Here is a 17394-nt window from a genome sequence, read left to right as displayed (position 1 = left end):
GTCTAAACCCACACTTTACATTTCTGCAGCTACAATCCAACACGAAGAGCCCTGAAACTCAGTGTCAGCTCATGGGCATGGCTCATAAGCAAACCTGGCCCTTTTATTGTTGTCCCCTTTGCTGAAATGTAAGGAAGAATGGCTAGATGGAGTGTTATAGGTGCACAGAGGGAAGAACAGGGACCCATGCCATGACTAAATAAAATTGCATGCCATCTCTGGTAGAACACAACAGATAATGATATCATGACTGCCGTGTGTCATCAAATTTGATTTACCTATTCCAACATTGATGCAAATTGAAACCATGCACTGCAGGTTTAGGCATCAAAAATAGCCTAAATAGGCTGATCAAAAATAGCATTTAGTTAAATCTTCAATGGGGGGCATTTTATATTTCAAAGAGCTGACAATCTGAAATACTGTATGGGTAAAAGAAATGGTTTATGAGTTAGGCAGTGGGAATTAAACTTTTTCACATAGTCAAACAATCAATTTTGAACACAAAAGGCAGGGACAGTTTACCCAAAAATGGAAATTTTGCCATCATGCACTCACCCTCATGTTATTTCAAACCGATAGTACAGTCTTTTTTATGTGGAACCCAAAATGAGATGAAACCCAAAATGAGATGGGTTATGCAGAATGTTAGCCTCAGTCACCATTCACTTCCATAGTATGGGAAAAAGATGCAATGAAAATTAATGGTGACTGAGGATAACATTCTGTTTAACATCTCATTTTGTGTTCCATGGAAGCTAGAAAGTCATATGGATTTAGAACAACATGAGCATGAGTAAATTATGATGGAATTTACATATTTAGGTGAACTGCCTTTTTAATGCCATAAGTAAACTGTGAAATAGAGCAACCAAATTCAGTTTGCTTTTCTAAAGAGTTTCAGATGTGCACATCGGTATTGTGTCCACGGCACTGGAAAGGATAGATCAGCCTGCATCAGGACCCTGTTGTGCTGAGTAGAGCAGCATGTGTATTGACAGCAATAGTAGTCTCATGTCGCGGACATGCGGTTTCCTCAGCGTATTGCTCTAAATAAGATTACTGCACCAGCCAGAAGAGGAGCAGAGTGCCAAGAACCCTGATTAAATGAATTAACAAGTAACTGAGGCGAAGTCCCTGGGACCCTTTTACTGCCAGAGAGAGAGAGAGAAAGAGAGCAAGAAGAGAGTGAAGGAAGAAAAATTGTGTGACAGTAATTAACCTCACTATATTAACAGATATGAAGGCATGAATACATTGTGTATGGGAAGTCAGATCTGATCAAATCCTGTGCATCATGGATCCTGTATGAATGGTTTGAACTATTTTCATTCAAAGCTGTTTCACATATTGTGAACTAGTGATGTCTTTGGATATTTTCAATCATGCCTTCCTGGCTGAAGCGTTGGTTCACCCATGACAATTACTAAACCCACCAACAGCCAAACAGGTTTCCCGAACACAGATCAGACGAATATTCTCGGCCAAAACTTCGAATATTCTCTTGCTTCAGCTAATGTTGTTGTGTCTGGCTAGTCAGGATTCCCTAACAAACAGAGCAATTTTTTGTTAGCACCACAGAACCGCAATGTTTTCACTTTTCAAGGAAATCAACCTGTGAATTGCTTATTTGTAGTTGCACATTAAAATGGGATATAAGATTACAATTTTGTCTAAGTATAACCCCATGCCTAAACCCAAAACCTAAAACTAATCTTAAAACTAACCATAAAGTCTAAACCCTGACCTAAACTGCAAAACCAAACCATGTTTTAATAGCAAAATAACTTTTGTGTACCACGGAAGAAAGAAAACATCAGGGTTTGGAACGAGACAAGGGAAGCATATTGCATATTACTGACATACATCAGTCATTTGTATTGCATAAATAAATATGGAACGAGTAACCAAAGTTGTTCACTGACATTTATTATCTTAAAATAAACTGTTGGATAGGTAGATGGCTAAAATTTGATACCTGTATTGTACTGATTTCAAATTCTGTTTGTTGATTGGTTGGTCTCTATGGGAATAAGAATTCCACGAGCAATCTTGTAAGAATTATAACAAGTTGTTATGAGACTATGTTGCTCTTCACCACTACTTTCTACACTTCACTGGGACAGTATCACGTCAAAGTTGTAGAAGGTACATATTCATGAGTACAAAGTAGAGAGAGAGAGAGCCAGAGAGAGGAAATGTAGAGAAAAATAGCATTAATGTACTCGCAGGTGACCTCCACGTTGTGTGAGAGAATAAAAACCTGACCCTTTTCTTGTTCTGCTTTTCAATCCCCATCAAAGTGTAGCAGAAGGAAAGGACAGCGTTCCCCTACTCTCTCCCATTAATCACCACTTTCCCAGGAGCTGAGTGCGTATTCATTTCTGTCATCCCAAACATCAGCAAGTATTGTTATGGTGATGCGCTCTCCTCATTCATACAGAACACACTGGCCAGGTTTCAATAACGACATGAGAGGAGAGGAGAGGAGAGGAGAGGAGAGGAGAGGAATTTGCTTATCAGAGCAGACTGATAGAAAGGGAAAGACAGAGATAGTCAGAGAGGGAAGGAAAGAGAGAGACAGAGAGAGCGAGAAACTATCCCAGGGGCTCTGACACCAATTAAGCCATTTCACCATGAGCCCAGAACAGGATCTGCCCCCTCTCACTGAAACATGAGACAGCACCTAGCTCTGGCTGGCCCTACGCCATTTTTCCGTTGCTTCAGCTTACAAAAATGAACTTCAAGGGCTTAGGGTGAAGAGACTGAGCAGGAGAGAGAGAATGAGAGGGATATGCTACATTTAGTTGGGGCTTTTATGGATTGTTTAACTGGCCGGGTATAAAAATGGAAAAGTGCGGAAGAGGATCATTCCCTATAGCTCTGTTAGCAACACGTAACGTAAATCAATCTCATTCCGTCAGGAATTCAAGATTTTCATTTCTGTAAGATTCACTGTGTGGCCACTTTTCAGTTTTCCTTCTTTGTCTTCCTCGTCCATGACTCTGAATGCCCATAATAGTAAAACATATAAAATTGGGTAGTTGACATGCAGCAAATAATATTAGGAAGTTTTATATGTCCTGCTATACTTAATCTTAAGCTAATTTAAACAACATCTTGCTATTTATATATATATTTTTTGCATGCAGTCTTATAATATAATAGTAATGAAGAGACTACATGGAACATTTGTACTTTTACAAATGAATTTGTCACACTGCCGGAACATTTAAATAGTGGTGGTAAACTAGTTACAGGACCTTAAATATACAATTTTCTGGAAACATTTTATAATAGTATCTATATATTAACACTAGTAAAAGCATTACGTATCATGAACTAACAATGAACAACATAGTGTTTGACAGCATTTATAAATCTTGGTTAATGTTTAGCCTATTAAAAAAATAAAATGTGTCATTGTTAGTTCATGTTAGTTCATAATGCATTAACTAATGTTAGAATTTACAACTTTTAATTGTAAAAATCTATTAGTACAGTATATGTTGAAATTAACATTAAGCAAGATTCATAACTGCTAAAAAGTATTGTTTATTGTTAGTTCATGTTAACTAATATTAATGAATATAGCCTTATTGTAAAGTGTTGCCACTTTCCATTATATTTTTATATGAAACTAAAATATTTGTGTTTATAAAAATATAAACATGTTATATGATAATAAACAATTTTCTAAAGGAATGTTCTATAGGTTAAAAGAAACTGTTGGCCTTCCTGCCAACTATGTGAGGGTCATTTATTCAAGGTAGTGTATGTTTAACAGGGGGGGGGAAGATGCATTAAACGTGTGAACATTAACTGAAAACACCATGGTCAAAGTGAGTGATGGCATTAGGCTGGCTTCTTGATGTTAAATAAATAAGTGCAAATCAATCGATATATAACCCCTTCAGTGATTAAATCCAAAGAATGCCTAGCAGTCAGTTTTTTGAAACCACTCCTGGGGATGCTGCCTGCTAGCTTTTGGACATTTACGTCTGCTTATAGGTTTTTTTAGTCGCCGTTCAGGAGCAGGCGAAGCGAGGCTTGTCAAGGCCAAGGCAGAATAACGCCAGCTTTGTTATGAATTAAATATTAGAAATCTTAACACAGCGGCCAATAAGAATTATTTGCCTTGTTAAAGCAGCAGAAGACGCTGATTAAAATTTCATTGCATTGCAGTCTTTTTCCCATTTCTGCTTTCAATATATCATTCTAACGTATGAAACTCTGAAGGAACAAAGGCATGGGGACTTCATTTGAGGAATGCAAATAGGCAGAGGCGAGGATAGAGATGTGCTGTGTGAAGAATGAGACCCTGAAATGCTGCTTTAGGCAAAAAAATTAAATAAAACAGGAGCTTACACTTGACTCTAATTTTACCATTAAAGGAAACATTTGGTTTTCTGCACACAGATGGAAACTGGTTTGAGCTCGAAAAATTGCACATTTAACAGAACACATTGCCCTTGTGTAAATAAAATGATTCTTATAATCTGCAATGTGTTGAAGCAAAAGAGATAACAGATTTTTTTTGCAAGCCTGTGTATCTATGTGAACATAACACAAGTTTACGCTTTATATATAAAAAATAAAAAAAATACTTATAAAGTGATAAAGCAAAATAAAACGTAATTTGCTTCAAACCATTATATTAAACTCAATTAAGTTCTTAAAACTATTAAGAACTATAGATGTGTCTCTCTCTATTCACATATTCATGAATCTGCAAACCAAAGACTTATGTAAGGTTTCCCCCCTCTAAAGCAATGCAGTAGTTCTGCCCTAGATAAGCAAGTGGGCATCCACAAACACCACATGCTACATACTCATTTACAGTGTATGAGGAAGTATATGTATCATTTGCCCCTTGAGGAAATCTCACCACTGAAACAGAGGAGGCTAATGAAATGGAGATCTATAAATAGCGATGTCATTACAATGAGAGGACCACTCTCCTCCCCTCCCCTCCCACCTGACCCTCTTTGTGCTAATAAGCATTCTGACAGCGATGCAGGTTCTGTTAGATAGCCGTGCGGTGCCGGGGTCATGCAATCGGAGCAGTACTGGTGACCCAAGAAAACCTCTGAGAATTCCTGGACCGACAGAGAATTGTTGAATCTAACTCTTAATTGTTCCTGTACTTCAACTGGTGGAGCATGGCACTAGCAATGCCAAGGTCATGGGTTTGATTCAGAGGGAGGACACATACTGAAAAAGTGTATGGTTTAAATGCAATGTTAGCTGCTTTGGATAAAAGCATCTGCCAAATGCATACATATAAATCATTGTGCCGCAACATTGAGATAATTAATCAATGGCCACAACCCTGCCTGCAATATCAAAAACATATTTATACAGAAAAAAAAAATACAGCCCATATACCTCCTATCAATAACAAATGGGACCTCTGTTAGGCAGAGCCACATAAATTGAGTTACAGAAATAACATATCAAGAACATTTGGCCAATGTTAGCATTGCTCATCACATCACGTTTTACTCCGTACGCAACACAAACGCTGCTATGGGTGGAAGGTTTTTAGAGCTTTTATGCCCTGGTGACAAAATTATTGATGACAACGCATCACAAATTGCACTTATTTCATATACAGATGACAGGGCAAGGGGAGGATGTAAAATATTAAAACAGCAGCGCCTGGTGGGAACATTTACTTTTTTTAAATGAAAATTTAATGTTTCAATACAGAACACAATTTAGTTAAACCACAAAGGATAGCTGACAATTCAAAGGTGACGTGATTTTCATCTGAGGTTTGTGCCAGTCACCACATCCTAAAAACCTGTGTGTGCTTATAGAGAGGATGTGTATGACACTGGTGAGGACTCAAAAGACTTTTAATTCAAGGGTAGGTCAAGGGTCAAAGGGGACAAAACCATTTATAAAAATAACAACAAAGGTACAACTTATTAGAATATAGCATATGTTAGCATATAGCAGACTGAATCAGCTTAGCTTAAAATCCATAACAGGATAAATCAATGAGATAAAAGTGGTTATGGAAATTCTGCAGGCCAGGCCCTGAGTGGCAAATCTTCATCAACTATTTCATGTCCACTTCCTCACAGACAGGCTAAAGGAGCAACCTCTGAGATAATTAAATGAAGCATGAGCTCATCTTAGACTGGGTAGAGTGGGGAAGGGATTGGCCATGTATGTGTGTGTGTGTGTGTCTGTGTGTGTGAGAGAGTGTGTTGAGGAATCAAGATGCAATTTATGAAAACGATAAGCAAATAAAAGAGAAAGTCACTAATAGCCATACAGATACTGGGGAGATGGACATTCCCTCTCATACAGAAAATACCACATACAGAGAGACACTGCTGGCTTATTAAAATACTCCCCCATGTCACACTTTTCATAAAGATAATTTTCTTTTTATTGAGCCCAGAGGATGTTCAGGTGATACAAGCAACCTGACAAAAAAATATTCACTTGAAGCTTACAATAGCTAAAAAATTAAATTAAATTTTAAAAAACAATACCTTAATATTAAAGCAAACGTGTTAGAGTTTGCATATATTGGTTAGTGTATTCTGGAAATGTTGAGCCTTGGTGCTCATACTGGAAACACAGGTTTGAATAAAATCTATGATGTGTCCAAGTTTCATTCCCCCTCTCTTTTCCCAATAATATAATGTTCTCTCTTTACTTTGTTAAAAAAAAAAAAAAAGACACAACTGAGTTTAAATGTTTGAATTGTGATCTTGCCTGTCCTTCCCATTAGAAATAGTTTTCAGTACCTTACTGCCTCTGCAGTGTAAATGTCTATTTACATGTAAGATTAGGAAATTTTGTAATTAATCTACTGAAATGTACTGTAGGTAGCTTTATGGCTCAGTCGCCATAAAGGATTATTTGCATAATTAATATAGGCTACCACAGAAAATTGTATATTGGAGGATAAAGAAATCATATTGATGTTACATTATTTGTGCACTATCTGTGCATTTGTGCATACACATGGTATTTATGTGCTGAAATCCTTGCTATATGCAATAAGAATTAGAATAGCCTTATACAAATATGTCTGATAAGGCACAGAGTGGGAACATTTCTTCGAAAAAGACAAATACTCAAAGCATGTGAAAGCTTGCGATTATAGATTTTCTCTTCTCTGTTTTTCCTTTTTTTGTTTGCCTATCTTGAGCCTGACATCCATCCTTACCCTCTCTCTTTCATTTGTTAATTCCTGCATATGCTCATTCTTTTTCATCGCCACTTTCTACTGGTGGAAAGCAAAGGGTTTTACAGGACCGTGAGGAAGATAGCAGCCACTCTTCCTCGATTTCAAACACCAAGACTAGTAATGGAAAGAAAGAGAGAAAGAAAGAATGAGAGATAAAGAGAGGGGAGAGAGAGAGGCCATGGCATTCAGGGATCCAGGCGCCCTGCTGAGCAGAAGCCATTCTGCCTTGCACTATCTTGTCACTGCAGACGCATCACTGGGGCAGACGGGAACAAAAAGCAGCCCAAAGTCAATTGTCTCCTCTGCTGAATGGCTTTCTATTGCAGGCTGCATACATTTACTCAGGCATTCATTACAAAAAAGAGGCCTTACTATTTTAACTAAAGGCAAGAGAGGAAGGCGTTGATCACTAATATTTATGTTGGATCTTAACGACTGGGCTTATGATGATGTCATAAAAAGACTGAGAGGCACTGATTCCAACCTACACAAATAGGGATCATGAGCCAGAGTCAATTTTTCATAGTTTCATGGTTAAGTGCTCCTTTGCTATTTTGTAATTAGCAAACAATTAATGGGTATGTTCTCTCATTAATTAATAAATCTGTAATTATGGAGACTTAAAATAAGCCACTGTGTTTAGCTTAATGTAGTAATCCCATCAACGATATTAACACCGACAACATTACTGTTTTATACTATTTAACTGGTGAAAAAAAAAATTACGATTGAAAATATATATTAAAAAAATAAAAAATAAATTTTTTTTTTTTTTAAAAAACATAACGATAACAATACAAGTAATAACAACAATAACCCAGCAGATGTCAAATTAACTTCAGGGTAGATTTAGTTGGCTCATTACCGCTTTGTCTGGGCACCTCAAAATGAATGGTCCCTGAGGGTTTAAGAAACGCTTACTCTCAAAATTTTTGCATTCCATTTTTTCAAGGTAATGCTTTTAGCCAGCCTCGCATGAGGTTAATTATGACGGTGGCTACAAATTAATTCAGCTGTGCGTAAAGAAGGGTCTCGCCGTGGATGCGCAAACAACACACAGCCTGAAAAATAACCACCAGTGTGTGTGCGTGTGTGCGAGGGGCAAAGCACAGCAGGGGCCACACTGCTAGCTTCCTGCAGTCTCTCCTCCAGACCTCCTGTTTCTGAACTTGATGAGTCAAAGGTCAGAAAAACAACAAGTCAATAGGCAGGCAGCCGCTGCCGAGCCAGCAAACAAGGAAAGAGGAGAGAAACCAAGAGAGAGAGAGAGAGAGAAGCCTATGAGTTTGTCCCTGTAATAGTTTTCTGTAATCTTTCTGTATTGATTAAACCTCACTTCAGAAAGGAGTGTTGCTCCAGAGCACACCTACCACCCCCCCAACCATCCTCCTTCTCTCTCTCTTTCCTGGTCAAAAATGCCATACGGAGGTAATCTTTCACCTTTGTTATTCCTTGCTGCTCCTGCTGCATCTGCCATTGCTGCCACCAGCCCTGTTCTCTACCGGCGAAGAGAAAGCAAACAACCCAAGCACAAGCCCCCGACACACACACACACACAGACCGTCTGATTAGCACACAGTCAACCCAACAGAGGTCTTCCTCAATTCGCCGCTTCACTTCTGTATTCTCTCTCAAAACAAACTAGACAAGTTTATTCTCCACATGTTAAGACTTTCATTCTCTAGCCCCCAGACACAATCTTTTGCAATGTGTGTTAGAAAAGCATTACTGAAAATCACCAAAATAATCAAATTTGTTAATTACGCCACCAAATAAATTGAATTGCACATGCTAGCAGGGGTTGATGCCATTGTTTATTGGTGCTAAAGATATTTAATCAAACACACACGCTCACGTATTATGGTTTAAGTGATTACGAAGGAAACCATGCATACTAAAAGAAATGTCCAGCAATCACAGGCTCTCAGCCTGACAATTGCCTCAAGCTTAAAAGACTTCGGAAAAACAGGTACCTGAAGAAGAGAAAAAGAGAGATGGGCAAAACCACAAAATAAAGCAAAAGAAAGCCAGCATCTGCTTTAAAAAAAAAAAAAAAAAAGATTTTCAAGCATTCTGCCACATTCCCTTCATTTGATTCATTTATATGCGAAAGCGAGAGAAAGTGGAAGAAAAAAAAACAAAAACAAACCCCTCCTGCTAAAAACACTCAATTTACTGACAGGCAAATGACTTCACGCTGCCACTTAATCTCATTTCTTGCATAATGCCCTCTAATTAGCATATCAAAGTGAATTAATACTTCTAGGGCATTAGCAATGGGGTAATCTACTCAGGGCCTCCAGTAGCAGTTAGTAGAGTGCCAAGAAAACTCCCCAACACTACAGACAGCTTTGCATTGCAAAACGCTTCTATCTATTTATCCACAATGTATGTATCTCTCTCCTCTCCACCCACCCATTCGCTCTCTCATCTCGCCCAGCCACACTTTGAAAAAGCCAAAGAAAGAGATTTTTTTTTCATGCCAATTCTCCGTACTGCCCCGGGGCCCCTGAAAACATCACAAACCTATCAGCTCGACAAGACTTTGAATTTGCGGTAATCTGTGGTTAATCTGACAATTAACTAAAAATAAGCATGTTTCTTCATTTGTAAACATAGCAGTTGTCTTTCACAACCTTCACAATGAGTGATAAGTGAATGTTTACTTTTTATATCTTACACATCTGAAACACAGGGAAAGACCCTATTAGTTTGTTTGGCGTAACATCCTCACTCATCTAGTAAAGGTGACATGACGATTACACCAAGCAGTGTGTGACTATAGTCAAGGCAAATGCATGCAAAAGCACTCATAAACCTATTACGTACCAACGGGTATGGACACATTCATGCATCCTTAACAGTCACACACACACACACACACACACACACACACATCATCTCTCTTCGCTCTCTCTACAAACAGATGTACATACACAGCTTTTCCATCTCACTGTTTACACAGTTACAGTACAAACACTTCAGGTTTGATTTACCCTTTTTCGCCTTCAAGCCCCCTTTGCATCAGATCCAAAAGCAACAAAGAATGTTTCATCTTTTCGAAGCTCTGTTCTCTGATCTGATTAACAATTAAAAGGCCAAGAAATCTCTCCGTCTAGAACTTATTCATACATCAGCACTGGCAGTTGTAAGTATTTTCTCTTACTATATCAAAAGAGAGATTTAACATCGACTGCAGGGCACAAACTGAACAATGTCAACATCATACATGATGAAAACGACTAATCACAAAAGAATTGGAGATGGTAGCTAAAAACTATTAAATGTGTATTGTGATGCAAGTTTGTGTGTGTGTGTGTGTGTGTGTGTGTGTGTGTGTGTGTGTGTGTGTGTGTGTGTGTATATAATAAAAATGAGCTACTTCAAGGCAAACATACCAGATTAACTGATAAATCTCTGCGGGAATCATAAGTTGTCAGAAAAAGTGCGGCATGCAACAAAAATTGCTGTGGCTGAATATTAACACATCCTCTGATAAACCTTCAAGATTTAAATCATGTGCATGTCATAGTTTTCCATTTGCACAGACTTCCCCTTAACGCTTACTAAACCTCACACAGGGCAGATTACCTTACTGAAACAGCATCAAACCATGACAACAACCCCTCAACTTCTCATTTCTTTGGAACTGCATCTGTTGAGTATGATAAGCAAAATGTACACACTGCTCTGACACTAGGTGTTAACAAGATGTGTGTGTGGTGTGTTTAAAGAAAAAAAAAAGACTCACAGAAAATGTGTTTGAATGAAAAAAAAACAAGGAGCTGCAGTAGTAGAATTCTTATCAGAAGTCGTCTCTCTTATCATTCGGATGAGACAACATCCTTCAACGGGACCATGAAGAAAAAAAATTACTTTAACAGACAGGAAAAACAACCTTCACACTAGGTAAAGTAGATCTGAGTAGTGCTATACAGTCAATCGTACGCTCAAACATTATCCACTCTCAATGTGTATAAACAAAGTATTTTAAAAGTATTTTCTTTTTATGCATCATTACTTTTGTATCTTCGGTAATTGTTCCTAGTATGTGACCTTACAGAGTGGGAAATTATTAAAAGCAACATACTTGTACGGAGCAAGAAAACATAAAAATATCATGCTTGTGATCACTTGCGAGTTTAGAAACAAATTAGCAGAGAGAAGCTTGTTAGGAAATTAGTCCGGATACATTAAGTAGAAAAAAAGAAACCATTCAAACAGGCAGCATCAAAGGGATTAACCGAGATTACAGCAACTAAGCTAGTAAACAAGCTCATTTAAATAATTATCATACTTAGGGACTCTACTCTTTATGCATATTTAATTAGAGCTATAATGTAATAAGGGACATTGCTGTATAAAACATAACATAATATGCACAGGCAACAGCTGCAAGTGCAAAATTAGAGAACACAAATGTTTTTTTTTTTTGTTTGTTTTTTTTGTTGTGCTTTTTAAATGAATAAAAACAGATATTTAGGGACAGTGCTATGGATGTATTTGGTTGCCTTCAACTGGATTTTGTAAGAAAATGAAGGACCACTGTTTAAAAGGAAAAACAGAATTAAACAAACTGGGTTGCAAGTGTAAACCTACACACACATACACATACACATACAGATATAAATGCACACAATCCCACTCACAAACATATCGGTTTGTAAGATGAAATATTAACATGCATTTAAACTGGAGAAATGACACCATTCCATATTTTAATAAATATAAAATTGAATAGAATCACATATTATCCGAGAACACCTCATCCCAAATGACATGATGAAAATTTCCCCTCATTCTCTTTGGTACAGTAATTTATTAAGACAAAACAGTAGCCACTTCAGATAAACTATCAAGCTACAAATACAACATGTAGTAATATTTTTCTGTTCTTTTGTACTCCCTTTTTAACTTTCTCTATGTGTGTCTCGACAGGCATAAAGAACTGCTCAAGCAGACCAGGCGGTGGAGCAGGGCCTTGCCCTCCCGCAATTGAGATGGCCGAGAAGTTCATTAAGTTTTATGATCTTCCCCAGTCACTTCTGCTTATAAGCCACATAAAGGCCACAGATCTGGCAAATCACTTTCTGCCTACAACCATGCAGAGGCTAAATAAACACATGTACTGATATTTGAATGCCATTGCACTGTTGTGTTCATCATAGTTCAAAAATGTAGGTTCTAGCTTATAAAATTAGCATCTCTTTCTTTCAGCAAGTAAATGAAATCCAATGAAATCTTGCATTAATTATACTAATTAATTATAGGCGTATTAGCAAGTGCAGAATTAATAACCAAAAGAACACTGTTTAACATGCTTATTTCAATATGCTATAATTTAAACTCTCATTCTCTTATGCTAAACATTACCAGTATCCATGAACACAAAGGCACAAAGTTCTAATGCAGTCTTATTCAGTTTTTGGGGCTCACCTTATGGATTTCGGTCTGCTATTCTCCTTCCGCATTATCCAGAAATATAAACTGCACATTCATGGTAAAAGCCCTTATCTAAGTGTCTCTCTGGATTCTGCATATCTGGTTATGTGGTCATTCTCTCTTTATACCTGCCGCCCTGCATGATTGCAAAACGCGCGCGCCTTTGTGCCCATCCTCGCGTGTTAACCGTCGCTTTAATAATGTCAGCGCATAAAGGAAAAACTGCACATTAAATTACATCCACTGAGCTACTGGACGTACTGAATTGATTCTGTTTCAATGGGTGCTGATTTCTTCTTCAAAGAAGAAGAAGAAAAAAATCTTTTGTGAGACAGTGACATATGCTAATGTTCCGTGTCATTCGGGCAGGCGGTATAGCCTTGGTAACGCACGTGCTGAATTGATGTGGTATCTGTCATTGGACTTCATTTACAGTGCGTGCGCGACGGATTACATCAGAGTGCTTGAGTGTCAGAAAAAGTAGGGACAATATATTTCTGTTAGTGGAACATCGAGGGCACAGAAATGCATATGCAGTTAGTAAAAACAAAACAAAACAATATATATATATATATATATATATATATATATATATATATATATATATATATATATATATATATATATATATCTTCTGTCACGCGCAATCACACATATAGGCTACACACATTTAATTATTACACACAACACATGATCCGTGTAAAAGTCTACAAAGGCATACTTTTGCACAAGAATGTGCACTTCTGCCCCAATAATGTATCAACAAAAGGCGACAAACTATCTAATTTGAGAAAGTGGTGCATGTGCCTCAGTGTTTTGTTATTCACAAATATTAAAATACACTTTTAATAAAAAATGCCCTACTGGAAGATCTTCGTCAACAGTTAGTCAAGTGATAGTATTCTTTAAAATCTATTTTTATCTAGTTATCTCCAAACTAGTTTAGTTTTATCAAAAATAAATCACATATCGACCACTCCTGGCCATAACAAGTCTGTTTCAGCACAACTACCAAATTTAAACAACAACACCAGAACACCACGCGTCTTTGAATGTGTCGGTGAACGATGTAACCTTCACAATGTTGCCGTCTTTCATAATAAAATGGGGGCAATAATGAACTGCAGGTCCGACGATACTGCCTATAATTATCCAGTGAATTGGTCGCATAATTAGTCAGAGGAGCGCAGGAATGGGACCGCTCTCCGAAACAAATCTCTGAACACGCGTACGCGCTCACTAGGCTTGCAGGTATTCTAATGAAACTAAACAGGCTTGATGTACAACACCAACACTGTGCACAGCACACCCTCAATGGCACATGCATAGTATCCCGATGATGCATAATTGTCTAACAATTCGCCAACTTCATGTCTCGAAAGATTAAATGGATGGTGTGAGAAAAGCGAGTTGTAAACAAGGGAACTGCCGGGGTGTCTGTCTCATACAAGCCCCCAGTAGAAGGCACTCAGTGCAGCCACAGCGTGCAACGGACGAGATGCAACACAGCGGGAAAAAAGCTTACCATTGTCTAATTCGCACTCTTATGCTGGCGAATGCAATGATGCATATTCATTTTGAGAACTGATAAACAGAGAAACGTCGATGCTTTTTATGGCTTGGTACAACTAGAACCCGCTGACGACCAAATAAAAAAGCACCAGTAAAGATGGCGATGTCTGAAGGATTAGTGGCACTGTACTGTTGCTTTTTATTTATTTTTTTTGGAGATCTCTGTGCGAAATTTTGCCCTTATGTTAGGGTATGCATTGTCTTACCTGTTTTCTCTTTGATCTCGCAGAGCACACTGAAGAGGGCAGGCTTCATTCTGTGACAGTTGAGCCCATGTTTCCTGTGCCATTTGGGAGCAAGAGATGAGATTGAAATATAGTCACTTGAAACTCACAATTGTGTCGCATTATAACTTTCTAGACATCAAGTATTAAGTTTGAATTTCCCCTAAACTGCGTTAGTTAGATACTGATACAGGCATTCAGTCAACTGATGTTACACATCGTCTTCATGTTATAACAAAGTAAGAAAAAGTTCAAAACGAAGCTACGTAAAATGAATTCCGTATATTTCTATTAACTCAAATAATAATGCGAATATTTTGCACAAAAGTTTTGTGAAGTTGCTAAGAGCTGTAGAAATGTCAAGGCCTCCTTACTTCAGAAGTAGGATAGTGTGATGTTAAAACTTTTAATGGGTGCCCACATGTGTTCAGCACTTTACCTTTGTATCATTCTCAGTGTGAAGAATCAATTTCAATGTTAGAATGCACAAGTGTCGGGAAAAGTTGTTGTTATGTACTGTATTAAATGTAAGAAAATATCTTTAGATATTTTTAATAATTTAAGATTTCAACCTGTGAAACGGCCATCTGAATTTCAGATGCAAAACGTGACTTGGTTGACACTTCTGATGTTTTATGATTAAATTAGTGAAGAAATTACTGTTGAAAAAGTGTTTCCAGCACTGCAGAATAAAAGATGACTGAATCGGTAGCTGTGGTAAATGTTAGCACAATAAGCCATTGTATTAAAATATAGAAATACATAAATATGAATCAACTGATCCTTTATGATCAAAACAGCAACAATGAAAACGTTTATATATATATATATATATATATATATATATATATATATATATATATATATATATATATATATATAAAACAAAATGCACCAACTTTGCTTGCGCCTCGTCTAGGCTTTGGTCTGTGATGGTCATGATTTGATGCAGAATGTCACCGATGTCTTGTTTTCTTCCATCCCCATCGGTTCCGTCGTGTCCATGTGGAGGCGGCAGAGCCATGCCTCCCTGTATCGAGTGACCAGCCAGGTTGACACCGCCGAGAGCCTGCATGATCCGGGCTTGCTCGTCCATAGTCCGCCGCAACACAATCAATGCGCTTCTGCTCAGTCACTGATATAGGTGAAATTAAGTCGGATAATGCACATGCAAAAACGACTTGATTATTTCATGTGCAATGTTTAACGGGTTGGTATCGTGCACAAAATATTGACCGTGAAGCAACGCAGCAAATACAATAAATCGCTCTCTCGGATGAAATATAGTGGAATTGATGTCCCAGGAATCACTTTATGGAAAAATATTTAAATCGTCTTTGATCCTCCTTTATGAATGTCCATTGGAGAAAAATTGGCGATGATGTTTCTTGTCTATTATTTTAGTAAACTTCAGCGTTCAGGTGACAGTGGTTGCCCGTTCAATCCTGTCCGAATCTTCATGCCAATTTGTCTTTTTCTTTAAGAGCTGGATGATTGTTGAGCCTCCTTCGCAGATGTCTGGATTTCTTATTTGCTGTCTTCTTAGGATAATTTCGCCTTGTGCACTTCTTGAAAACTTGGACAAATCCGTAGTATTACAAACAGATGCAAACAAAACATCCCATGCCTCTGCTGGAAACTACTAATTAAGCTAAATTAATGAGCACACTGACAATGAATAACTGGCAAAATATTGTCTCTGAAAAAAGATTTTCCAAAAATAAAATATAAGAAAATAAAAAGATGCCAAGTGAATTAAATTATAGCATCAGCACCGGCGACTAAGGCTATAAAGATTATAAGAACAAAACACACATATATATATATATATATATATATATATATATATATATATATATATATATATATAAAATTTATAAAAAGTTTTCCCAGTCTGAGTAGGGAAAAATAGAAAAACTGGCGAAAAAATATTAATCACGCGCCATAAAGCGATGCGCAAAAATATCTGCTGGCTGAAATTTATGAGTCGAGCGCGCGGGCTGTGTGTGCTTTATGTTGTTTGATGGCAGCGGTAGTGAGCGATTGACAATGTGCCAATGCCATTCACTCAGTGCGGACGTGTCAGAGAAGAAAAAATACACAAAATCTACATCAAAATGCACGCTCCGCCCTGCAGAGGAGGGGTCTTAGATTCTTGTCACTTCTCGCCGGAGACCCCGAAAACAAAATGCCAGTTAGATACTAATGATACTGGTGGTGATGATAATCATGAGACCAGCACATCAAATCAAGAGCGTTTAAGTCCCCACTTTACTTGTGCCTCGTTTAAACGCGTGCCCGTGTATTCAGATGCCGTTACATTATAACCATTTTCGATAAAACAAACAAAAGGCAGTGCACAGCCGGAGTTTTATATATTGTCTATTTCAAAACTAATAATGAATTGCACGGGGCCACTCGCTTCCTCACACCATAGTATGGTCGCCTCCAACAATGCTTGCAGGGGCAGGCTACCAGCGGACATGTTTATAATATTGGAAATAACCGGTTTAATCCAATCCGTGAAGCGCTAATATTTGAGTGATGCCACTGATGCCCAATGGGTGCCTCCCACTGGCCGTGAACGCCCGCCTTCAGAGCTCAATACCTTTGCTACGGTTGTACAGACAGATATCAACTTCTGATTGGTCGTTGCCAAGGGTGACATCCACTGCACAAGCAGGCGGCGCTGCGCAGCGCTCTTCTGCAGTTGCTATGGTAGCAGACTGGTCGGTGGGCTTGAAGCAAAGTGAAACATTTCTGCCTTTCTGTTCGTACGGATACGTGGTTGCCTTGATTCTTACATACGCTTTACTAAGCCCCGCGACTTTCCCGTCAAACCACCATTTACGATACCAAATCGCTACATTTTATGCGTTGTCGTTCTTGTGTTCTTGAAATTCGCGGTCTTTTGTTTAACGTTCTAAATACATTTTCTCTGCC

The 17394-nt window shown here is 38.0% G+C and overlaps 1 protein-coding gene across 8 annotated transcripts in view; it reads right to left on the bottom strand.

Moving 5' to 3' along the window:
- The window catches only part of LOC127424143 (pre-B-cell leukemia transcription factor 3), a 120929-nt gene extending 104704 nt beyond the window's left edge, over positions 1–16225 (bottom strand). For 5 of the 8 annotated variants that reach the window (XM_051669073.1, XM_051669077.1, XM_051669075.1 and 2 more), the window contains exons 1-2: positions 15351–16225; positions 14434–14507 (exon numbers count right to left, since the gene is read on the bottom strand). In XM_051669073.1, coding sequence (XP_051525033.1) covers positions 14434–14507; positions 15351–15547 — 271 coding nt within the window. In that variant the 5' untranslated portion in view covers positions 15548–16225. Of the gene's footprint in view, positions 1–14433; positions 14514–15350 lie in introns of all 8 variants that reach the window. The other 3 variants (XM_051669072.1, XM_051669076.1, XM_051669074.1) reach the window with 1 other exon arrangement.
- Positions 16226–17394: the final 1169 nt, after the last annotated feature.

Source organism: Myxocyprinus asiaticus, chromosome 33 (assembly GCF_019703515.2).
Source record: "Myxocyprinus asiaticus isolate MX2 ecotype Aquarium Trade chromosome 33, UBuf_Myxa_2, whole genome shotgun sequence".
In the NCBI taxonomy this organism is placed as follows: Eukaryota; Metazoa; Chordata; class Actinopteri; order Cypriniformes; family Catostomidae; genus Myxocyprinus; species Myxocyprinus asiaticus.
This window is presented reverse-complemented; position numbering and strand designations above follow the sequence as displayed.